At 48.1% G+C, this 17689-nt stretch overlaps 1 protein-coding gene across 1 annotated transcript; it reads right to left on the bottom strand.

Annotated features, from left to right (window-relative positions):
- Nucleotides 1–448: 448 nt before the first annotated feature.
- On the bottom strand, nucleotides 449–17204 carry svild (supervillin d). Its single transcript, XM_085903923.1, has 29 exons — nucleotides 16909–17204; nucleotides 11826–12289; nucleotides 11060–11094; nucleotides 10017–10063; nucleotides 9156–9235; nucleotides 8613–8679; nucleotides 7639–8036; nucleotides 7437–7566; nucleotides 5399–5546; nucleotides 5254–5337; nucleotides 5101–5187; nucleotides 4864–5041; nucleotides 4624–4796; nucleotides 4397–4552; nucleotides 4190–4326; nucleotides 3984–4131; nucleotides 3774–3919; nucleotides 3522–3700; nucleotides 3310–3445; nucleotides 2935–3235; nucleotides 2707–2861; nucleotides 2535–2637; nucleotides 2255–2462; nucleotides 2057–2190; nucleotides 1824–1979; nucleotides 1611–1754; nucleotides 1409–1521; nucleotides 1174–1329; nucleotides 449–1104 (listed from the first exon to the last, which is right to left on the bottom strand). The coding sequence occupies exons 2-29, from the start codon at nucleotides 12173–12175 to the stop codon at nucleotides 1018–1020; spliced, it is 4236 nt and encodes a 1411-aa protein (XP_085760049.1). The 5' UTR covers nucleotides 12176–12289; nucleotides 16909–17204; the 3' UTR covers nucleotides 449–1017.
- Between the last annotated feature and the right edge of the window lie 485 nt (nucleotides 17205–17689).

Raw genomic sequence — 17689 nt, 5'->3', positions numbered from 1 at the left:
AATGTTTGTATCGTGATTCACTGGTTGCTAAAACTAACCAAAATACACCAAAACTGTGAATTTGAGGAACATTTTACACAGCACTAAATTGAGCAGCAGCAATCCTACCTGAAACATGAAAAATTGCAGAAACAGCACCTCCTGGCGGAAACAGGTTGGCACTGCACGCACCTACAAAAAGAATGCTTCCAAAAAAAATGCTTCGAAACATAGTTGCACGGCACAAAGGTCTTCTCAAATTTGTATCGTGATTCACTGGTTACTAAAACTAACCAAAATAGCAAACTTGAGCAACATTTTACACAGCACTAAATTGCAGCAATCCTACCGGAAACATGAGAAACTAGAGCAACAACACCCTCTGGCGGAAAAAGGTTGGCATTGCATTCACCTACAAAAAGAAGGGTTTACGTGTGCTTCGCCTCCTCTTCTTCCTTCTTCACAATGTCATGTCCGATCATTTTACTAACATGTCCAAAATAATCAAAACAGCCATCTGTCTATTTTTTTTTTTTATATATACAAAAAAGTTCATATTGCATAAAAATGATAGAAGCCATGCAACATACATGTAACATGTGTGAGAAGTAAACACATAACACACACTTGCATACAATTAATACTTTTTACACAAAACACATGTTGGCAAGTCTTTAAAAAAAAAAAAAGAAGTCTCATCTGGTCCCAAAAAAGTAGTTGTGTTATTCAAAAGAATTATTTCCCATCAAATGAAGCAATATCAAAAATGTCTGTTTTTAGCAAGGCCTCAAGTGAGCAAATGATGTAACAGTTAGTTCATTCCCTTCCCAGTTTCTTTTTGTAGCTCAAATTGGACAACATTTAAAATGTTGTTGCGTAAAGCGCTTAGCACACCAAGAACACAAACAAAGGTTGATTAAAAATTGCACATGATTAATTGGCTAAAATTAGAAAAAAAAAACTGTACAACATTGTACATGTGTTTTACAAAATGAGGTGATTTTCTTTTTTTGAATGTTTGATTTTGTTTTTCTTTTTTCAGAAGAGACCCTTACTTTTCTTCAGGTTCTTCTGTTTCCAGTTTGGCAGGGCGTTGAACTCCACCCGACTCATCTCCAGAAGATTCTGGAGACAGTTAATGAAAAGAACGTTACGAGTTTAGTGGACTCAAATATATAGATTTTTTTTGTCTACCTTGAAGTCCTGGTCAGAGAGATAATCCTCCAGGCGGAGAGGGTCCACGCCATCAGGGAGGGGCGACCTGGTGAGCTCCTCGATGGAATATTGCAGTTTACTGAGCTTGGACAGCACCTCCTTCACTAAGGTGACTTTGTTTTTGGAGCCCGCAGTCTAAAGAAAATAAAAAAATAAATAAAAAATAAAAAAGCATGTACAAAATGTTGAATATGACAACATGAACATTCCTCACCTTGGAGGCAACACTGGGGTCCTTTTTCCAGTAAGGGAAGATGTTGGTAAAGGTGAGCGGCTCGCAGCCTGCCATCACCAGGTACGCCTGAGGCGGGCGTCGTGAGCTCTTTTCTGCAAGCCAGTGCAAGAAGATGTGAAGACACGCTGATTTCCTCTTTTTTTTTTTTTTTTTTCCTCCAAGCCAAAGCTTGCGCGCTGACCTCGACAATAGTGCAGTGTGGTTTCCATGGCGCACTTCCTCTCGCTGTCCCAGCGCATCTTTGCCGAGCCCGTGCACTGCTCCTCCTCGGGCTGCCAGCCCTGCCACAGGTACACCTCCATACGGTTGTCCAGAAGGAATAGAGCTGGCACAGGCGCGGCGGCGATGAGCAAATGTGACGAGGGTTCGTTCGAACGCGGGTCGTGGCTCTTACCGGGCTGCTGCGCCGTGTAGAGGTTCTCCTGGAGGAAGGGCATGGCCATGACTCCCTCAGTCACCCTGGCGGGGTAAAGGTGCTCCTCGCCTTCAAAGACGCCAGAGCTGGCGCTCAGCCGGAATAGGCGGGGGGTGTAATTGTACTTGCCGGGGTCTGAAAGCAACCGAGGCGCCTCGTCATTCTCGATTGCGTCGCAAACCCAGTCCATCGGGTTGGGAAACGCGCCAGACCTTCGAGCATGCAGTCGTAGGACTTCCTGTCCTGCATCCCAAGAACCTTCTTGAACTCGGCGGGCTCGCTTCCTTCTTCAACCTCCTCAACTTCAACACTGCCGGCGCCGCTCAGACCCAGCTCGGGAGGACACCTTGCAGAGCGTGCTGAGCGTCAGTCTCGGACCGCGTCCACCTGTCCGCCCGCCTCCTACCTACCCTTGTCTCATGCGCTCTACGGTCCTCTTGGCCACCTGCCTGGCGCCGGGTTGAACTTTGCAGCCGTGCCACAGGAAGAGACGAGCTTCCCGGCCGTGGAGCAGCAGGAGGACGGCCCGCGAGCGCAGGCTGGCGCCGGTGCACTCCACCTCCAACAGCATGGCCTCCACCTCCGCTTCGCCACAAACGCAAAACAACCTCCAACCTCCTGGGCCACAAGATGACGCTCCATCAGCACGTGCAAGACGCAGATTCCTCCCTCGGCGAAGGATTTGATCACCTGAATTTTTCTGCGAGTCGGCTCGACTGCCCTTGTGGACCACCAAGCCCCCTTGGAATAGCTGCAGGAAGCAAGGCGGCTCTTTCCCCTGACTCACCAGCACCTGCCAATCCAGCACGTGTCATCCTTTCACAGCGCTCAAAAGGTCGCTGGCGGCAATAACGACACCCACTTGCGAGCCTCGGAAGTTGCCCAGCTCCACCGTCTTGAGCGCCGAGGTTCCCTTCTCGCTGACGCCGGAGCGGAGGCCCTGCCAGAAAAAGCAGGCCGTCCTCTCCCTGCCCGCAACGCCGGCACTCAGCTCTCCCGGTTTCTGCCGTTTTCCCACTGGAGAGAGAAATGAGCTCATCGTCTGGAATTTTATTTTGGAGATGTGCCAGTGTTTGTTTTCGGGCTTCACCGAGCGTGGTGATGGAGTACTTCCATCGGACGATGTAGGCGTCCCCTTCGTGAAGCTGTCCCAGGCTCTCCTTGGGCACCTCCTCCTCGCCGTACTCCTTGATATGCCAGGCGTCCACGGCCAGCGTGGCCAGCTCCGCCTGCCTGCTGTCCTCCGTCCTCACCACGCCGTGGCCCCGCTGGACGTCCACGCCCTCCAGAAGCGTCCGGACCGGCTGCGGCTCGTTGGCCAGCAGCTCGTTGGCGTCGCACGGCTGCAGGTCCGGGTCGGGCGAGAAGCCCACGTTGGAGTGGACCGGGCTCTAAGCGCACAAATACAATCTTTTATCTCCAAGCGTTCAAATTTGAATGACTCCAGAAGAAAATCCTTCTCCACCTTGACCTCCTCCGTTAGGGCCGCCTCCTCCTTCCTCCTCTCGGCCCAGTCCAGGAACTTCTCTCTGAACAGGGACGTCTCATTGTGCTCCGACAGGCGGCCGAACAGAGTCCAACTTGGGCGACCCTCTCCTTGCCTGAGTGGACGGATGATCAGTCGTGAAGACCACCACAAGGGGACGCAGTGAGACAACAAATCTTTCCTCGACTCACTTTGCAACGTCATGGCTTTCGGTGCAGGAGGGAGCTAAAGGGTTGACCCTGCAATTGGTGTAATCATAGCTGCCGCTGTAGAGCTGCTTGCCCAGTTTGACTGCAACCTTCCGGTCCGCCAAAGACACGTCCTTGCCGGTCCACACGTAGACCTCGCCGCCAAAGTCAAACACCAAAACCTGAGCAGCAGCAGCAGCAGCAGAGTCAGGAGAACAATGACCTGCCGCTTCCCCCTCACTGCTTCTCACGCACCTCGTTGGAATCCAGCAAGGTGACGCTCGGGATGGAGGCCCAGGCGTCTTCGTGAGGCACCAATTTGTCTCCCTGGAGTCTGTAGACCCCGTTGGAGTCCAAGACTCCGCTCTCGTATAGCTCGTCCTCCTCTGGCTCCCCCGCCCCTGTCACACACACAGAAATGTTCACAAGGCATGTGCTCGTCATATGTTGGACTGGAGCACAAACCTGGATATTGGTTCTTCCCCCCGAGCAGACTCCAGAACTCCTTGGCCCATTTGCTCTCGGTGTTGATGCCCTCCTCCAGCACCGTCACCTGGGGGGCTTTGCAGCCCAGGTCCCGCTTAGCCTGAACGAAGGACGCCATCTCCGACGCCTGCCGCCCGATCAGAATCGATTTAGGTGGCGCCCAAACCCAAATCCCATTTGCTCACCTTTGCTTTCTCGATGACGTTGGCGAACTCGCCGCTCCACATGAAACAATGCTTGGGGGTGATGAGGAGGAAGCAGTCACCGCTGTTGAGGGACTTGGACGTGGGCTCCACCAGGCGCACCTGCACGTGCCTGCGACCTGCAGATGCCAAGATATTTATTTACCCCTCCCGAAGGTTTCGCGAAGCTTCTCGGCCTGACCTTCTGACCTTTGATGCGAATGAGCATGAGCTTGTTGTAGGGCAACGCGCTGTTGTTGGTGACCACGTCGGTCGACTTGACGCTGCGCAGGTTGACCTTGCGGAAGTTCTCCTTGCTGGCCAGGCCCGCCAAGGCCACGTCGGCCAGGTTGGAGTGTTTGGCCACTAGGTGGAGAAGAAGAGTGGACATTTTAAAAGTTCTTTTGGAGTATCTTCGGCTTGTTATAGTGTCTTACTGCGCTCCACTTGGATCCTCTTGGTCTCTACTTTGGCGATGTTGAGCCTCTGCTCCGTGTACACCTGCCGGATGTCATTGCGGGCCGCCAGCGCCCTCAGAGGGTTCCTGGATCCTTGGTTCCTCCTGTTGGGCCGCACGGCGCACTTGTGCTTGGCCACGGCCGACGCCAGCCTGAGGAAGAACCACGTTTAGGTCTCAATATCGTTTCCTTCCCTCCCCCGCCTCGAACTGGACCGACTTTGGCGTGTTGGACTGGATCTGGCTCAGGTCCTCCTCGGTCACCGAGACGTCCTGGAAGGCCGAGGGCGAGATGGATCGGTAGAAGTTACCGAAGGTCTCGTGGTCGTCCAGGGTCATCACTTCCTTCTCGGCTTCGGCCGTCACTTCGATGGTGGACGTCTTGTTCTTGCTCACGCCTGAAAGCGGCACGGCATGACATTTGCTTCCTGGAATCCACGTAGGATGACCATTGTACCTTTACTGTGAAGTTTGTCCAGGAAGGACTCGAGTTTGTCCAGCCTTTTGTCTCCTTCCACCTTGACGCCGCTTTTGCTGGAGATTTCTTTGGAGCAGAGCCATCGAAATGGTCAACGAGAGGCACGTGAGAAGATCGCCGAGCGTTCGCTACCTTCCAGCGGCTTCACGGGCGTGGCGTTGGACTTCTTCATAGGGGTGAGACGGGCCTCCGCCTTCCCTGCGTCTGACACCAGACCTGTTGAGACATGACGGATGATGAAAATGAAGACTTTTTTTTAGGGGTGGTCCAACGTTACCCTTCTTGGCCATGCGTCCGGCCACGGTGAACTGAACGGAATCGTTGGCGGCTCCTTTGCCTTTGGTCTTCCACTGCTCCTCCTTGTCCTTGAGGATCTTCATCCTGTCAGCCAGTGATATCTTGGGTGACGCGTCTACATTGGACTTCTGCTCACAGAAGGGGAGGGGGGGAAAAAAAAAAAAAAAAGGCTTCTTCATCATTTGCTACCACAAAGCTGCTGCCGAAGTTCACGCGTGTCAAATTTGAACATGTTATCTGGAAACCAACGCTTCATACGTGACAGAACGCATACACGCTCGCGACAGTAATGAAAGTAATGAAAGACGTTTTGCTGGCGTCCGACTTGTAAGCCAAGTCCAGACGGGTTGAGTTAAGCATCTACAGATGTGTGCAGCTTTGAAATGGGGGGGGGGGGGGGGGGGGGGGGACTCTAAAGGCAGCCAAGCTGATGTCAATGCGGCATCAGATTAAGGCTCGCTCGGCCCCGCCCTGAAAAATTAGCCCATCTTGTCAACCTGACATTAAGTGACAAGCACGTCTGTGTTACTTACTAAAAGAGGTTGTCAGCTTGAAATTATGTGGCAGATTTTTTTGTGGCTGTGTGCACACTCAGCATATTTTGCTAGCCTCAAAGTATAGAAGGGCACTATCAAATATTTCAGTGACCTTATTTTCAGGTATAGAATACTCACGGATGTTGCTGATACCAGCCACCGATACTTAAGGCAGAAAATAAAGACAATAAATCAATAGGAATATATAAAAAAAATGAATATAATAAAAGAATAAACAAAAGACAATAAAGTCCTTTCTTTTATTTGCAGAGTTGCATTTTGTTTTATCTGATGTAGAGGATGGAAGATAAATAAGTGGGGGAGGCTGCTTGGAGGTCAAAAGTTGAGTCACAAAATATATTTACTGTTGCCGTGAGTAAGCCTCCCGATCCCTCCTCGCTAATTTCTAACAACCTGGCTATAAAGAAGCTGGTCTCGGCCCCTTCAGTCAATAAACCCGTTTGAGTGAAAAAATGTCCCAGTGTGTTGTGAAGTGGCTGCAGAAAAACTACTTTGACTTCAAACACAATTGAAAAGGTAAAAGTGGAAACAGATTTTTGGGACCGGCGTTGCCTTTCAAAGAAATACACTCAAGTCAGAATGACACACACACACACACACACACACACACACACACACACACACACACACACACACACACACACACACACACACACACACACACACACACACACACACACACACGACCCTGTGAGTCCTTTTTTTTTTTTTTTTTGACGAGCAAGCACTTTCTGCATCAAAAGCACATTTTCCGCATCTTACATTTCAGCATGAAGCAAAACGTCCACTTGAAAGTATTGGTGTCGTAGTATCGGAGCATTTGTTGAGTAACTGCATGCATCTTGTGACCCCTTTTTTTTTTTTTTTTTTTTCCACACAACACACTCACCTGAAGAGACTGGGAAAGGTTGACAGGCAGGAGTGTCAAAGTCAGAGAAAGAGGAAGAGCTGGTGGGAGGGAGCTACACAAGTGAGGTGACCCAGAGGAAAAGTGGGAATGGACAGAGGAAAACATTAGAATGGAACAAAGACAAGAGGGGGAAAAAAAAGAAAAAAAAGAAAAAAAAAAAAAAAAAAGATGGACGCGCATTTACAGCAGAACCTGAACGATTCAAGAAAATACGAGCGAGAACGGAGGTAACAGGAAACATCTGGAGCAGCTCGGGGAAGGCCGTCATGTGTGCAACGAGCATGTTACGGTTCCCCGTTGGCCCACATATCCAGCAAAAAGCAACAAAGGCCGGCTCGTTTACGGCCGGTGAAAAATGCTGGACAAAATAAACTCGAGGCGGCAATCCAATGACATAATTTCTCTGCACTTAGAAAGTTCATCTTTGCATGTTCAGCGGAATGGCCAGAAAGTTCCACTTGGTGATTATGGAGTGTTATGATTTTTTTCTATTTTTCATTTCACCACTAAGCACGACTGTGAGGGCGAGCGTGACAAAACACGCAACTGACCTTTTTCTTCCAGGCGTTCTCCGCATCGTGGAGCTGGGTGAAACGATTGGCTAGCGGCGTTTGAATCACTCTTGACGGGTCGGGCTTCTTCGTCTGCTCCGTCCTCTCGTCGCTGCTGAACTCTGCCAGCCTGGAACGAGATGACGGTTATTTTGCAACTCACCAATATATATTTCAAATATTTGGAGTACGATTCCGAGACCTCTGCTTGATGCCGGAACCTTGACTTCCGTCCAAGCTGTCCATCTCCTCGTTGTCCTCCGACGGCGTGGAGGTCACGTCGAAGCGCTCATCCGGCGAGGAGCTGCGCATCTCCTCCAGGCTGCTGCCGCTGCTGCCCTCGCTGCGCCGTCTCCGCTCGCTCGGGTCGCCTTCGTCCGTGTCGTCGTTCAGAAACGAGGCGTCCTCCTCCTCCTCGACATCGTCCTCCAGATCCTCCAGCTCTCGATCTTCGGCCTCCTCGCTCTCGGGGTGACTGAGTGAGACGCTGGCGGGTCGGAGCGGCGAGCCCTCGCTTTGGTCCGACTCCACGCTGGTGGAGCGGCTCTTTTTCAGGATTCCTTTGATGCCCCTCGAGTCCTGGCGCTGCAGCGATGTCGTCTGCACAAAAAAAAAAAAAAAAAAAAAAAAGCGCTTTTCTTTTTTCTTTTACAAGCAGCCGCTATCGGAATAGTAAACAAAGCTGTTATCAACAGTTTCTGGGTTAGTGGGTTACATCAGCATGGGTGAGGTGCAAGGGGGAAGGGGGGGTGTTATTCTGCTCGTGCGGATTTCAACCCTCTCGGTGCCTTTAATTGAAGATGTGCCTTCAAAACATGTTTTCAATGAGCAGTGGATCGTTCAGATGGAGTTCAAAGGTCACGAGCCAGCCCAGATTACAGAGTCGAAGGCCGAGGCGGCTGGCTGTGAAAATGCAAAACCCGCTCTTGTTTTGTAAAAAAACACGAGCGCGTGATGTGCTTTGCGTCGTGTGTGGGCAAAGAAAAAAAAAAAAAATCCCAAAGGATGACGTACGCGATGACGTTCCGTTTGAAGAATGCGCGCCGCCGCTAAATTGCACCGCACACATCAATCAAGCCAGCCAATTAAAAGCGGAATCCACCCAGCCAAGAAAACCACGTGACACTGAAGGCAAACTTTACGAGCTCTCTGGGGGGGGAACGCCGGAAAACCAACCTGTGTTTCTTCTGGCGCTTGGCGTTGCTCCTCGGACGAAGGCTCGTCCACGGCGTCCATTTCTTTGCTGTTGAGAGAAAAGACTTGAGCTCTTGGGCGACCAATCCAAATGGAAACATTGCTGCCTAAACACGATGACACATGGGAAAACTCTGGAAAAGAGGGCCGCGGGTAAGGGGGGGGGGGGGGCTCAGAGGGGCTTAAGCCGCCCCCCTCTGCTATCAAGGCATCTGTTATCTATTATTAAGGTTTCCTGCAGGCTTAGAGAAATTCTCTATCCGACTCGCCTAATGAGTCGCTAGATGTGAAGCACCAACAGTCACGGGCACTCGTCAATGTCAGCCCGACTGTAAACAGTCCTAATGAGGACAAGAACACCAGAGCCAGCGAGCGAGTCCTGGCAGATGGCCCGGCTCAGACATCCCACTTTGGGAACCGTGCAACTCCTCAAGTTTGGAGTTTTAATTATTCATCTTTGCACGAAACCGGTCCCCGATCACGAATCACCCACGCAAACGGATTTTTTTTTTTTTTTTATCTTACCGACTCAGAGTTTCCTCTTCATTCCCGAGATCCACCGGCTGACACTTCACTCCGTCGTCGCCGCTTCCATCGACCTGATCCTTCCGGACGAAACAAACGAGGAGAAAAGTTTTGTTACGTTTTGCCAGCTGTGCAAAATGCAACGACATAACTTGATCTTGATCATAAATGAGCGAAGCTCCTCCCCTTCACCTGATCAGAGTTCAAAGCCATTTATGAAGGTACCTCCCTTGATACATAATTGTAAAACTAATACGAGGGGAGATAAGCCACGCGAGTGCAATATTTTCCAGTCTGCAAAGTTTTCCGTCACCTGCCGACTCAGCAGACCGTCGCCGGAGACTTTGCAGTGACATGAAGACGGATGGAGTGCGTTTGTTTCGGATGACTTCCAGGTGAGGCCTTGGAATAGCAGAGATATCGCTTGCAGTCTGGAGTTTTTTTTTTTTTTTTTAGCTGCCATCTGGCTTCACTTGGCCAAGCTTTGGCACAGCTCCTGGTCAGTGAAGGGCGAACTCCAACAGCTATTTACATCCAACATGACTTTGAGAACATAAGCAGCCTGGGAAAAACCTCCACAAGCAATTTTTTTTTTTTTTTTGAATCAGCCTCGAAATCTTCCTTAATTTCCCCGCCTCAGCGTTTTCTGCGCTGCGTCATGAATTTGGCCAAAGCGTGCGAGCAGGTGCGCAACAAGCTCAGAATTGCGTGATTCGTCGGGAAATCGGCTTGGCGCTCGCAGATAATTCATCAGAAATTAAACCAAGCCTTCATCAAAACAAAAGAGCTCATTTGAATTGCTATTATACTGAAAAAACAACAACCTATAATGATGTATAAGAAATAAAAAAAGTACACTACCTTGAGAGACATGTCAGAGGTCAGCTGGTCCCAAGTCTTGCGCTCGACTGAAAAACACAACGGCATTTGTTGTTTTGAAGTGGCACGCCGCTTTCAGACTGCGCGAGCCAGCGGAAAATGGACACTTGGCACCCTCGCACGGTGGCGGAGATGCTCGGAGAGGCCAAACATGGTCAAGCCAGCGCAGGCCTTTTTGTAAATACACAAGCCGCCCGCTTGCTTAATAGGGACGCTTCCAAACTGCCAGGCGTTGGGGGAGGAGCTAAGTTTAACCTGTGTCGCCACGGAGAGTCTTCAATGTGGACGCATTAGTTTGGGCCACGTCAAATCATCTGCAAGTCATTTAAGGGAAGATGACTTTGAAATGACAAAAGTGTTTGAGGTCATAGTTTGTGGGAACATTAATTATTAATATGGTCAATAACAATTTTTTTTGGGGAGGGAGCGTTTATTTCGCCTGGCAAAGCTCACAAACAGCAAGAAAATTTCTAATCAAAAACATCAACAGAAGAATAGTTAGTACTGTGTTGGAACAACCATTTTGTAAATGTTGTTCTTTCACTGCAAATTGTTTTTTTTATTGCTTGACGCCGTGCCGCTGCGCTGGCGTGGCCGGTGTCCAAACATGAGTGAAAGGAACAAGGGAAAAAAAAATAAAATAAAAGTCAAATTCCACTCCACATCACGGTCCAATGGCTTTAAACGATGCCTTGGAATATTGGGACCGGCTTGTGATTTAATGTCCACGATGGGACGCATGATGTCATCTTCAATACAGTATCAGACCGCCAAGAAGACGACTTTGGCGTTTCCTTCCTTAACCATCAATCAACTTACGACTCGCTTGACCTACTTCTACTCAGCCCGACCGTTTTTCCCCCCAACCATCTTAGCAAGTCATTGTGAGGATATGACAAAGAACGTTAGGTGCTGCTGGATTGGTTAGCAACAAGCTTATCGATTTGCAAATGGCTGCATGTGAAGGCAATTAAAAATGGAGCTGTTCCGTGGGCAGAACACAAAAAGTGGAGAGTTCCGCTTACCCTTTGACTCGTCTTTATCATCAGCGTCCAGATGCCTGAGAGAGAAAGAGAGAGACACGAGGTCATCCTCAAGTGATGACAGATATTACACAGGAAAAGAAAAAAAGAAAAAAAAAAAAGGAAGAAACAGGGCATGGTACAAAAAGAGCGTTCATGTTGAAGTAACGGGCGTTAAATATGGATGGAGACGGCAGCTGGAAAAAGAGGGCGGGGACAGATGCACAATCGAGCTGGTGCCGGCGGGGGTGGGCGGGGTCAGAGGTTGCCGAGGAAAGACGAGTCGGGGTTGGCGTGGGGACAAAAGGCCCAGGAAAACATACATTCTAAAAATAGCCTTTGTGCCGAGAGCCCTTGGTTTGATTATGAAGAGTTAAAAAAAAACAACAACGTGTAATTACAGCATGCTATCGTGACGAAGGATTTCGCCACAGCAGCAAAAAAAAAATAAAAAATGCCAAGCATGCATTATTTTCACGGAAACCGACTAACGTTTACTGTAACGGCTTCGAGTCGGGACGAGTCTTTTCACGAAAGGAACCCGCTTCTGCTAAAATCTTGCCTGATGAACCACCAGGCATGAAAACTTGGCTACAAATTTGCGTTGCCACAAATCCCTGCCGGGCCCAAAGAGTGTCTCAATACTTCTGCCTCGATGTTCCTCATCGAGAACAGACAAGTCGGGCTATGCGTGTCTTACGCAATCGCCGCAACCGCTCAGCGGGGTCGTGACTCAACACGTTCTAGTCCGTCCAATGAAAACACTTACCTAATATTGGAAGACGTCTTGACGGAAGGCTGAACTTCAGTTTCAGAAGTCAAACGAGGTTCTCGTTTGACGTAGGAGCTTTTCTCCATTGCTTTGAGATCAGTGTCCAGATCAATTTTGCTCTTCGGGCCTCTCCTGGCGTACGTTTTCTCGTCCTCGCATATTTCCGTCTCCTTGCTTTCGGACGAGTCTGCGACTTTCCTGTCCCGACTGCGGACGTACTTGGAGGTGAATTCGTCAGAGGTGCCGTAGCGTTCGGCCAGCTCCCGCCTGCGCTCGGCCTTGTAGCGGGCGATCCGCTCGGCTTTGGTCTCCGGGGCGGAGCTCTGTAAGGTGTCCATGGCGTCCATTTTTTGCACGTGGATGACGATCAGGCGGCGGAGGGCAAAAAGGAGGTCGCCGATTCACTCGGATGCCGAGACCAAAGGTCGGAGGTCAAGTGTCACTCCATCCAAATGACAGCACTGCAAAAAAAATAAAAATATTTGTGAGCTGTGAAAGTAATCGTATTTTGACATTTTGTGGAATATCCAATAAGATTCTGACAACTCCAACCCAAAAATGCGGTGAAGCAAATTAGAATTCGGCGATGAGATCATGTTTGTTCCACTGAATATTCGAAGAGCAGAAAACCGCACGGGGTGATGTGCGTGTGTGTGTGTGTGTGTGTGTGTGTGTGTGTGTGGGGGGCTTTTCCACGAGTCGACTCAAGGTGCTTTGGCGCCCGGTGAAGTACGCAAAAGAGGCTAAGGAGAGGTGAGCGTGCTCATAAAGTGGAATCAATTACACATTTGGTGTTATGACACGAGCTCACGGAGCTTGAAGAAATCTCACAGGCTCTGACTCACGACCACCTGCTGGCCGGCTTCGGCAAAGAGTAATAAGGCTGTGAAATATGACAGCGTTCACCTCTGACCTCTGGTAATCCTCCCCCACACTTGACAAAACACAGCAAGGATCAAGCGCATGTGGACTTTTTGCAAAACTGTGGAAGAGTCCAGAACTTCCAACGGTACATGTAAATGTCAACGGGACGTTTAGTGGGGTCCATAACCCCCCCCCCCCAAAAAATAAACAGACTAACAATAGTCTCTTCAAGTGATTTAAAAAATAAATAAATAAAAAGCAGACTAACAGTCTGTGAAACTTTCCGATCACGGTTTGACCACCAAATATGGTTTTTGCCCAAGGTGAGGTCAGCGGCCATTATCAAAGGACAAAATTAAAAAAGAGCAGACTTTTTTTTTTTTGGAGGGGAGCAGCTTCTCTCACATGTCGCCGCTACGCTTGCAAATTGCCTTAAGAAGGCAAAAAGGACGGGCCGGGCCTGAATGTTGATTTCGGGCTTCGGTACCGGCTTATATAAGTCACTTGCTAAAAAAGGAGCGCACCGCAGCGAGGAGAAGGTGGCGCTGTTATTCCGAGCCGCCAACGTGAGTCAGACATCTGACACAATTGAAAAAACAGGACTGGTGTTTGACAACGGCCTCACTTTGCTTTCCAGTTATGCGGCTCGACCGGTTTGAGTAGGAAATTTACAAGTCCGGCCTGATTTATTTCTGCTCCTTTAGGGCATGCAAACAAACTAAGTAGCTGGTGGAACAAGATGCAACAAGTTAACAAGAATTTCAGAAGACGCACGCAAACTACGGTGCCGTCTGCTGAGATGTTCAAGTTGACCAGCAGCACATACGGTATTTTTTTTTTTTTTTTACGACACACGTCCACACAGGAGGACAGAAGGAATGCAGGCGACGCCCAACTCATAAATTGTGGTTTCTTTTCATATTTAAAAAAAAAAAAAAAAAAAAACTCATGGCACCAAAAAGGATGTTCCAGTCAGACTTTGGGATGTGGCCTGCAAAAAAAAAAGAGAGAGGATGCAGTTGAATGCAGTCAGGTCCTGACACATTCTTCCTGGAGGGAACACACACAGAATGGAAACTTCCTTTTTGTTGAGAAAATCAAAAAGAGGGAGGGAAAAGGGAGCCACGGTCGCCTTGACTCGGATTTTACAGACATTTCAAGTAAAATTTTACAGCTGATAAATGACTGCAAAGATTCTCTCAATAGAAAGTATCGGATGCGTTTCACGGCAAAAAATAAAATAAATAAAAGCAATCACGGAGCACTTTGCAATCACATGACTCACCTCTTCCCTGGTGAGAAGGGAAAAGGGCTGACTTACAGTGACAGATGAAGAAAGGAAGGAAGAAAGTACAGAGGATGCAAACAACAACAAAAAAACGCAGGAGGACCATTGACTGTAGTAGGAAGGGAAAGTAGGCTGCCCTTGTGGGGGTGGATGCCATGGCTTTGTAGGCCAGATGTCTCCAGGGTGCCATGGAGGGGCAGCGTGAGGACAAGATCTACTGCCTGACAAGACAGGAAGAGGAGGGGGAGGAGGAGGAAGAGGAGGAGGAAAGCAGGGGGGGGTAACAACAAGACTAATCCATCCATTTTAGCCGACCGAAGCCAGTCAATCATAAGCCAGTTGAAATAAGGAGCCCCCCCCCCCTGGTGTAATAACTTGAGAGCGCCACGTTGTAGGCCCCGAGTGCACGCCCCGAGTGCACGCGGGTTAATTTGAGCTGAATTTGCAAAATACAAAATGAAGTAATTCAAAATCGGCAGAGAGTTTGTGTTATTTTGCTCTATTTTTACACAGACTAGCTTCTTTGTCTTTTGGTTTCCGGCCTTCTGTTTGCCACCATTGAAAAGAGCCATTAAAATGTGTCGGATGGGAAAGCCAGCACACACACACACATACACACATACGCAGCCAGCAAAAAAAGCCTGCGGAAAGGCACAACTGTGCGGGAGGGGGAAGGGCGGGGCTTTATCTCACCGGGGGATCTCGCACACACACGCAATACGCTCGAGTGGACTTTTGGTGACTCGCATGCTTTTTACTGGACAGATGCAGCGGCCACAGAAATCGTGGTTGCTACCAAACACTGCTTCGCTCCAGCAAGCCTTCAAATAAATCCAATGACGGAAAGTGTCAAAAGACTGTTGGCTGTCCATTCCAGATGCAACCATAAATGCCTGACTAACTAAACTACTACCGAGAGGCCTTTAAGCACACGTTTGGACGGCGCTTTGCAAAAACATAAATCCATACGCCTAATTATTTGAGCACGTTCAACGGCAACTCCGCACGTGAAAGTCGTAAAACTATGCAGGGGGGATGCACATGGACGCCTTTGCCTATAAACTCGCCCGCTTTGAATTTAAGATGGAAAAGGTTCAGGCTTTATGTTGAAACGTACGGCAATTATAATAAACGCTTCATATGAGTTTTTGGTTCCAATTTAAAAAGTCTCAGGCCTGTGAGGCAACCATGTTGGAAATGGAAGCGGTCGGTGCCTTGGTGGAGGTCGCAGCGAGTTGCTAACGTTGTCACGTCCCCTCTTGGTTGTCTAAATATTTACGCTTCTCGGCACATCTAACTTGGCCGAGAGCCCGCCGCTTCTAACCGACCAGACGTTTGCAGAATGTTAATCGATTGCTACGGGATACTGACGCTAGGATTAAGAACACGCAGGTATGGTTTTGGACCTGGATCACGCACAAACATTTTCCCACAGAGAGCCCGTGGGCAATATTAGCGGCTTTTTTTCTGCCAGGACTCGACAAACAGGCTTGATATATATTGATTAGTCACAGACACTTGAGGCTATTTGCCTTTCTGGTGACATTTAATAAAAGACTAGAACAGCGGTCAGCGACCTTTAGGAAACTGAAAGCTACATTTTGGGTGCTGATTAACCAGTTGGAGTGCTAGCATAATTACTTTTGATGATATATCATTAATAAAACATCAACGACACATATTCTAAGCTATCGAGTACTAGTCGAGGCTTCCGATACCAGCCACCGGATACTTTTTTTTTTTTTTTTTTAAAGGTGTTTAAAAAAAAAAAAAAAAATCCCACATTGGTATTTAATCTACCAAAGGAATTGAGCGCAATGCCCGCCTCCAAAACAAAACAGGCCGGAACAGAATGCGCCCTCATCCGCAACATGTCTGTACACTCCCCGCAGGGCAAAGGCGACGCAACACGAGCCCCAGCCTGACACGAGAGACTCACATGGGTGATAACACTTACGGCGGCAACAACACTCACCCCTTGCTCGACGACAACGTTTCTTTGTTTGGGTCCAAAAAAAAAAAAAAACGGTACTCCAAGTACAAGACACTTGAGCCACTCCCAGCTTGCGTGTTTTCTATTCGTGCACCACGCGACTGAGATTTGTGCATCAACAATCACACAAATGTTTTTGAAAAGTTATTCGCTTGCCTTGCAGTGGGGAGACCACATTAATTGGAATCGGCTGGTAGTTCTTTCGAAAAATCACGGGCTGGGTTATTTTTTTAAATGAATCGTATATGTACTTGGTTATAAGATTTTTGCTCTATTCCTCAAAGAGTGACCTACATCTGTGCCCTAATTAAATACCAAGTGTGACCTCCAACTTTAAAGCCCGCCCAAGAAATTCAAATATGTAATCGAGCTTGACTATATAATTAAGCGGAACGTGTCATCGCTGTCAAGGGAAATACGAATGCATACAGTGACAGTCTCTCCCATAAGTGTGGTGTGCATTCCTAACTGTCGCACTGCCACATTACTTCTGCAAACACTTCCTCACGCATACTTGTATTTGTTTTTACAGGTGTTGAACTCCCTCCCCCCTCCCCACTGCATTCTCAAAATGTTTAGAGAGGGATTACCCAGGGACTATGGAAAGATACAAACTCAGCAACATCTTTTTCAGTATGGTGGTCCTGCAAAGATCCATTATTACACAAAGCAAGACAGATAACTCTAATCAAATAGTGATGCGCATTACACGGAGCATTACGGTAAACGGCTTGTTATTGTGTGAACTACCGTAACGCGCAGCGAATGTTGATTAAGGAAGGAAACTCATGCAATTGGTTGAGTCAGTGTATCGTAGCGTTTCGACATAAATCTTTCAGCATGAGAAAAGACAAAAAAAGCAAATCGAACAAGATACACTATAGCATGTCGTTACATGTTATTGTGGAGACACAACAAATGACAAAGTGACATACCGGCAATGAAGGTCGCTGCTTGTCTACGTGGGAGCTGTCAGACATAACACAAATTATTCGGAAGATGCTCTCCAAATTGTAACTTTAAACCAAGCAAAAAAAAAAAAAAAAGGGTAAAAGCTGCAAGATGAAAGGAGGTCACTTTGAGCACAGCGCAATTGACTGATAGAAACAATGCGAACAAGAAAAACACGCCCGTCTTTCTTTAAAAATGTATAAATGGTGCAACCTTGCAGCCCGACGTCGAAGCCAGAAAGGATGAGACAATCGGCGAGAAGTGTCAGACTGTCAGCAGTTGAGTAGTACTCACCTCCAACTTAAATCGCTTTCTCGCTTCTGATTGGCTCACAGCACCGGGGCTGTGTTGCGTTCATGTACATTGGGTAAAATACAAAACTACCGTAAAGTTCAGGATGAGTCAAGATTTGACACAAATGATACAATTCAGAACTGAGTGGTGACTGCAAATCCTTATCTCTTCAAAAAAAAGTTTGCATTCCTATTTTTATGCACCAGACAGCTTAATTGTGTGAGTCATTTTTGTAAGCCTACAGTACTAGACATTTGTCTGTGTCTGCTGCTCTGAACAAACAAAACATGTAAAACAGGTCATGTGGCTAATTCGGCTCAGGCTGCCTGTGGGGGGTAAAAAAAAAAAAAAGACAGTTAAATATGAGGTCACAGCGACCCTTGCTGTTTATTTTGAAGAGGTGCATGCACACTGCAGCAAGTGGGGAATATATGGTTAAAAAAATGGAGAGAACCTTTTTTCTACGTTCTG

Source organism: Syngnathus leptorhynchus, chromosome 22 (genome assembly GCF_054491065.1).
Source record: "Syngnathus leptorhynchus isolate UIUO chromosome 22, UIUO_Slep, whole genome shotgun sequence".
Lineage (NCBI taxonomy): Eukaryota > Metazoa > Chordata > Actinopteri > Syngnathiformes > Syngnathidae > Syngnathus > Syngnathus leptorhynchus.
This window is presented reverse-complemented; position numbering and strand designations above follow the sequence as displayed.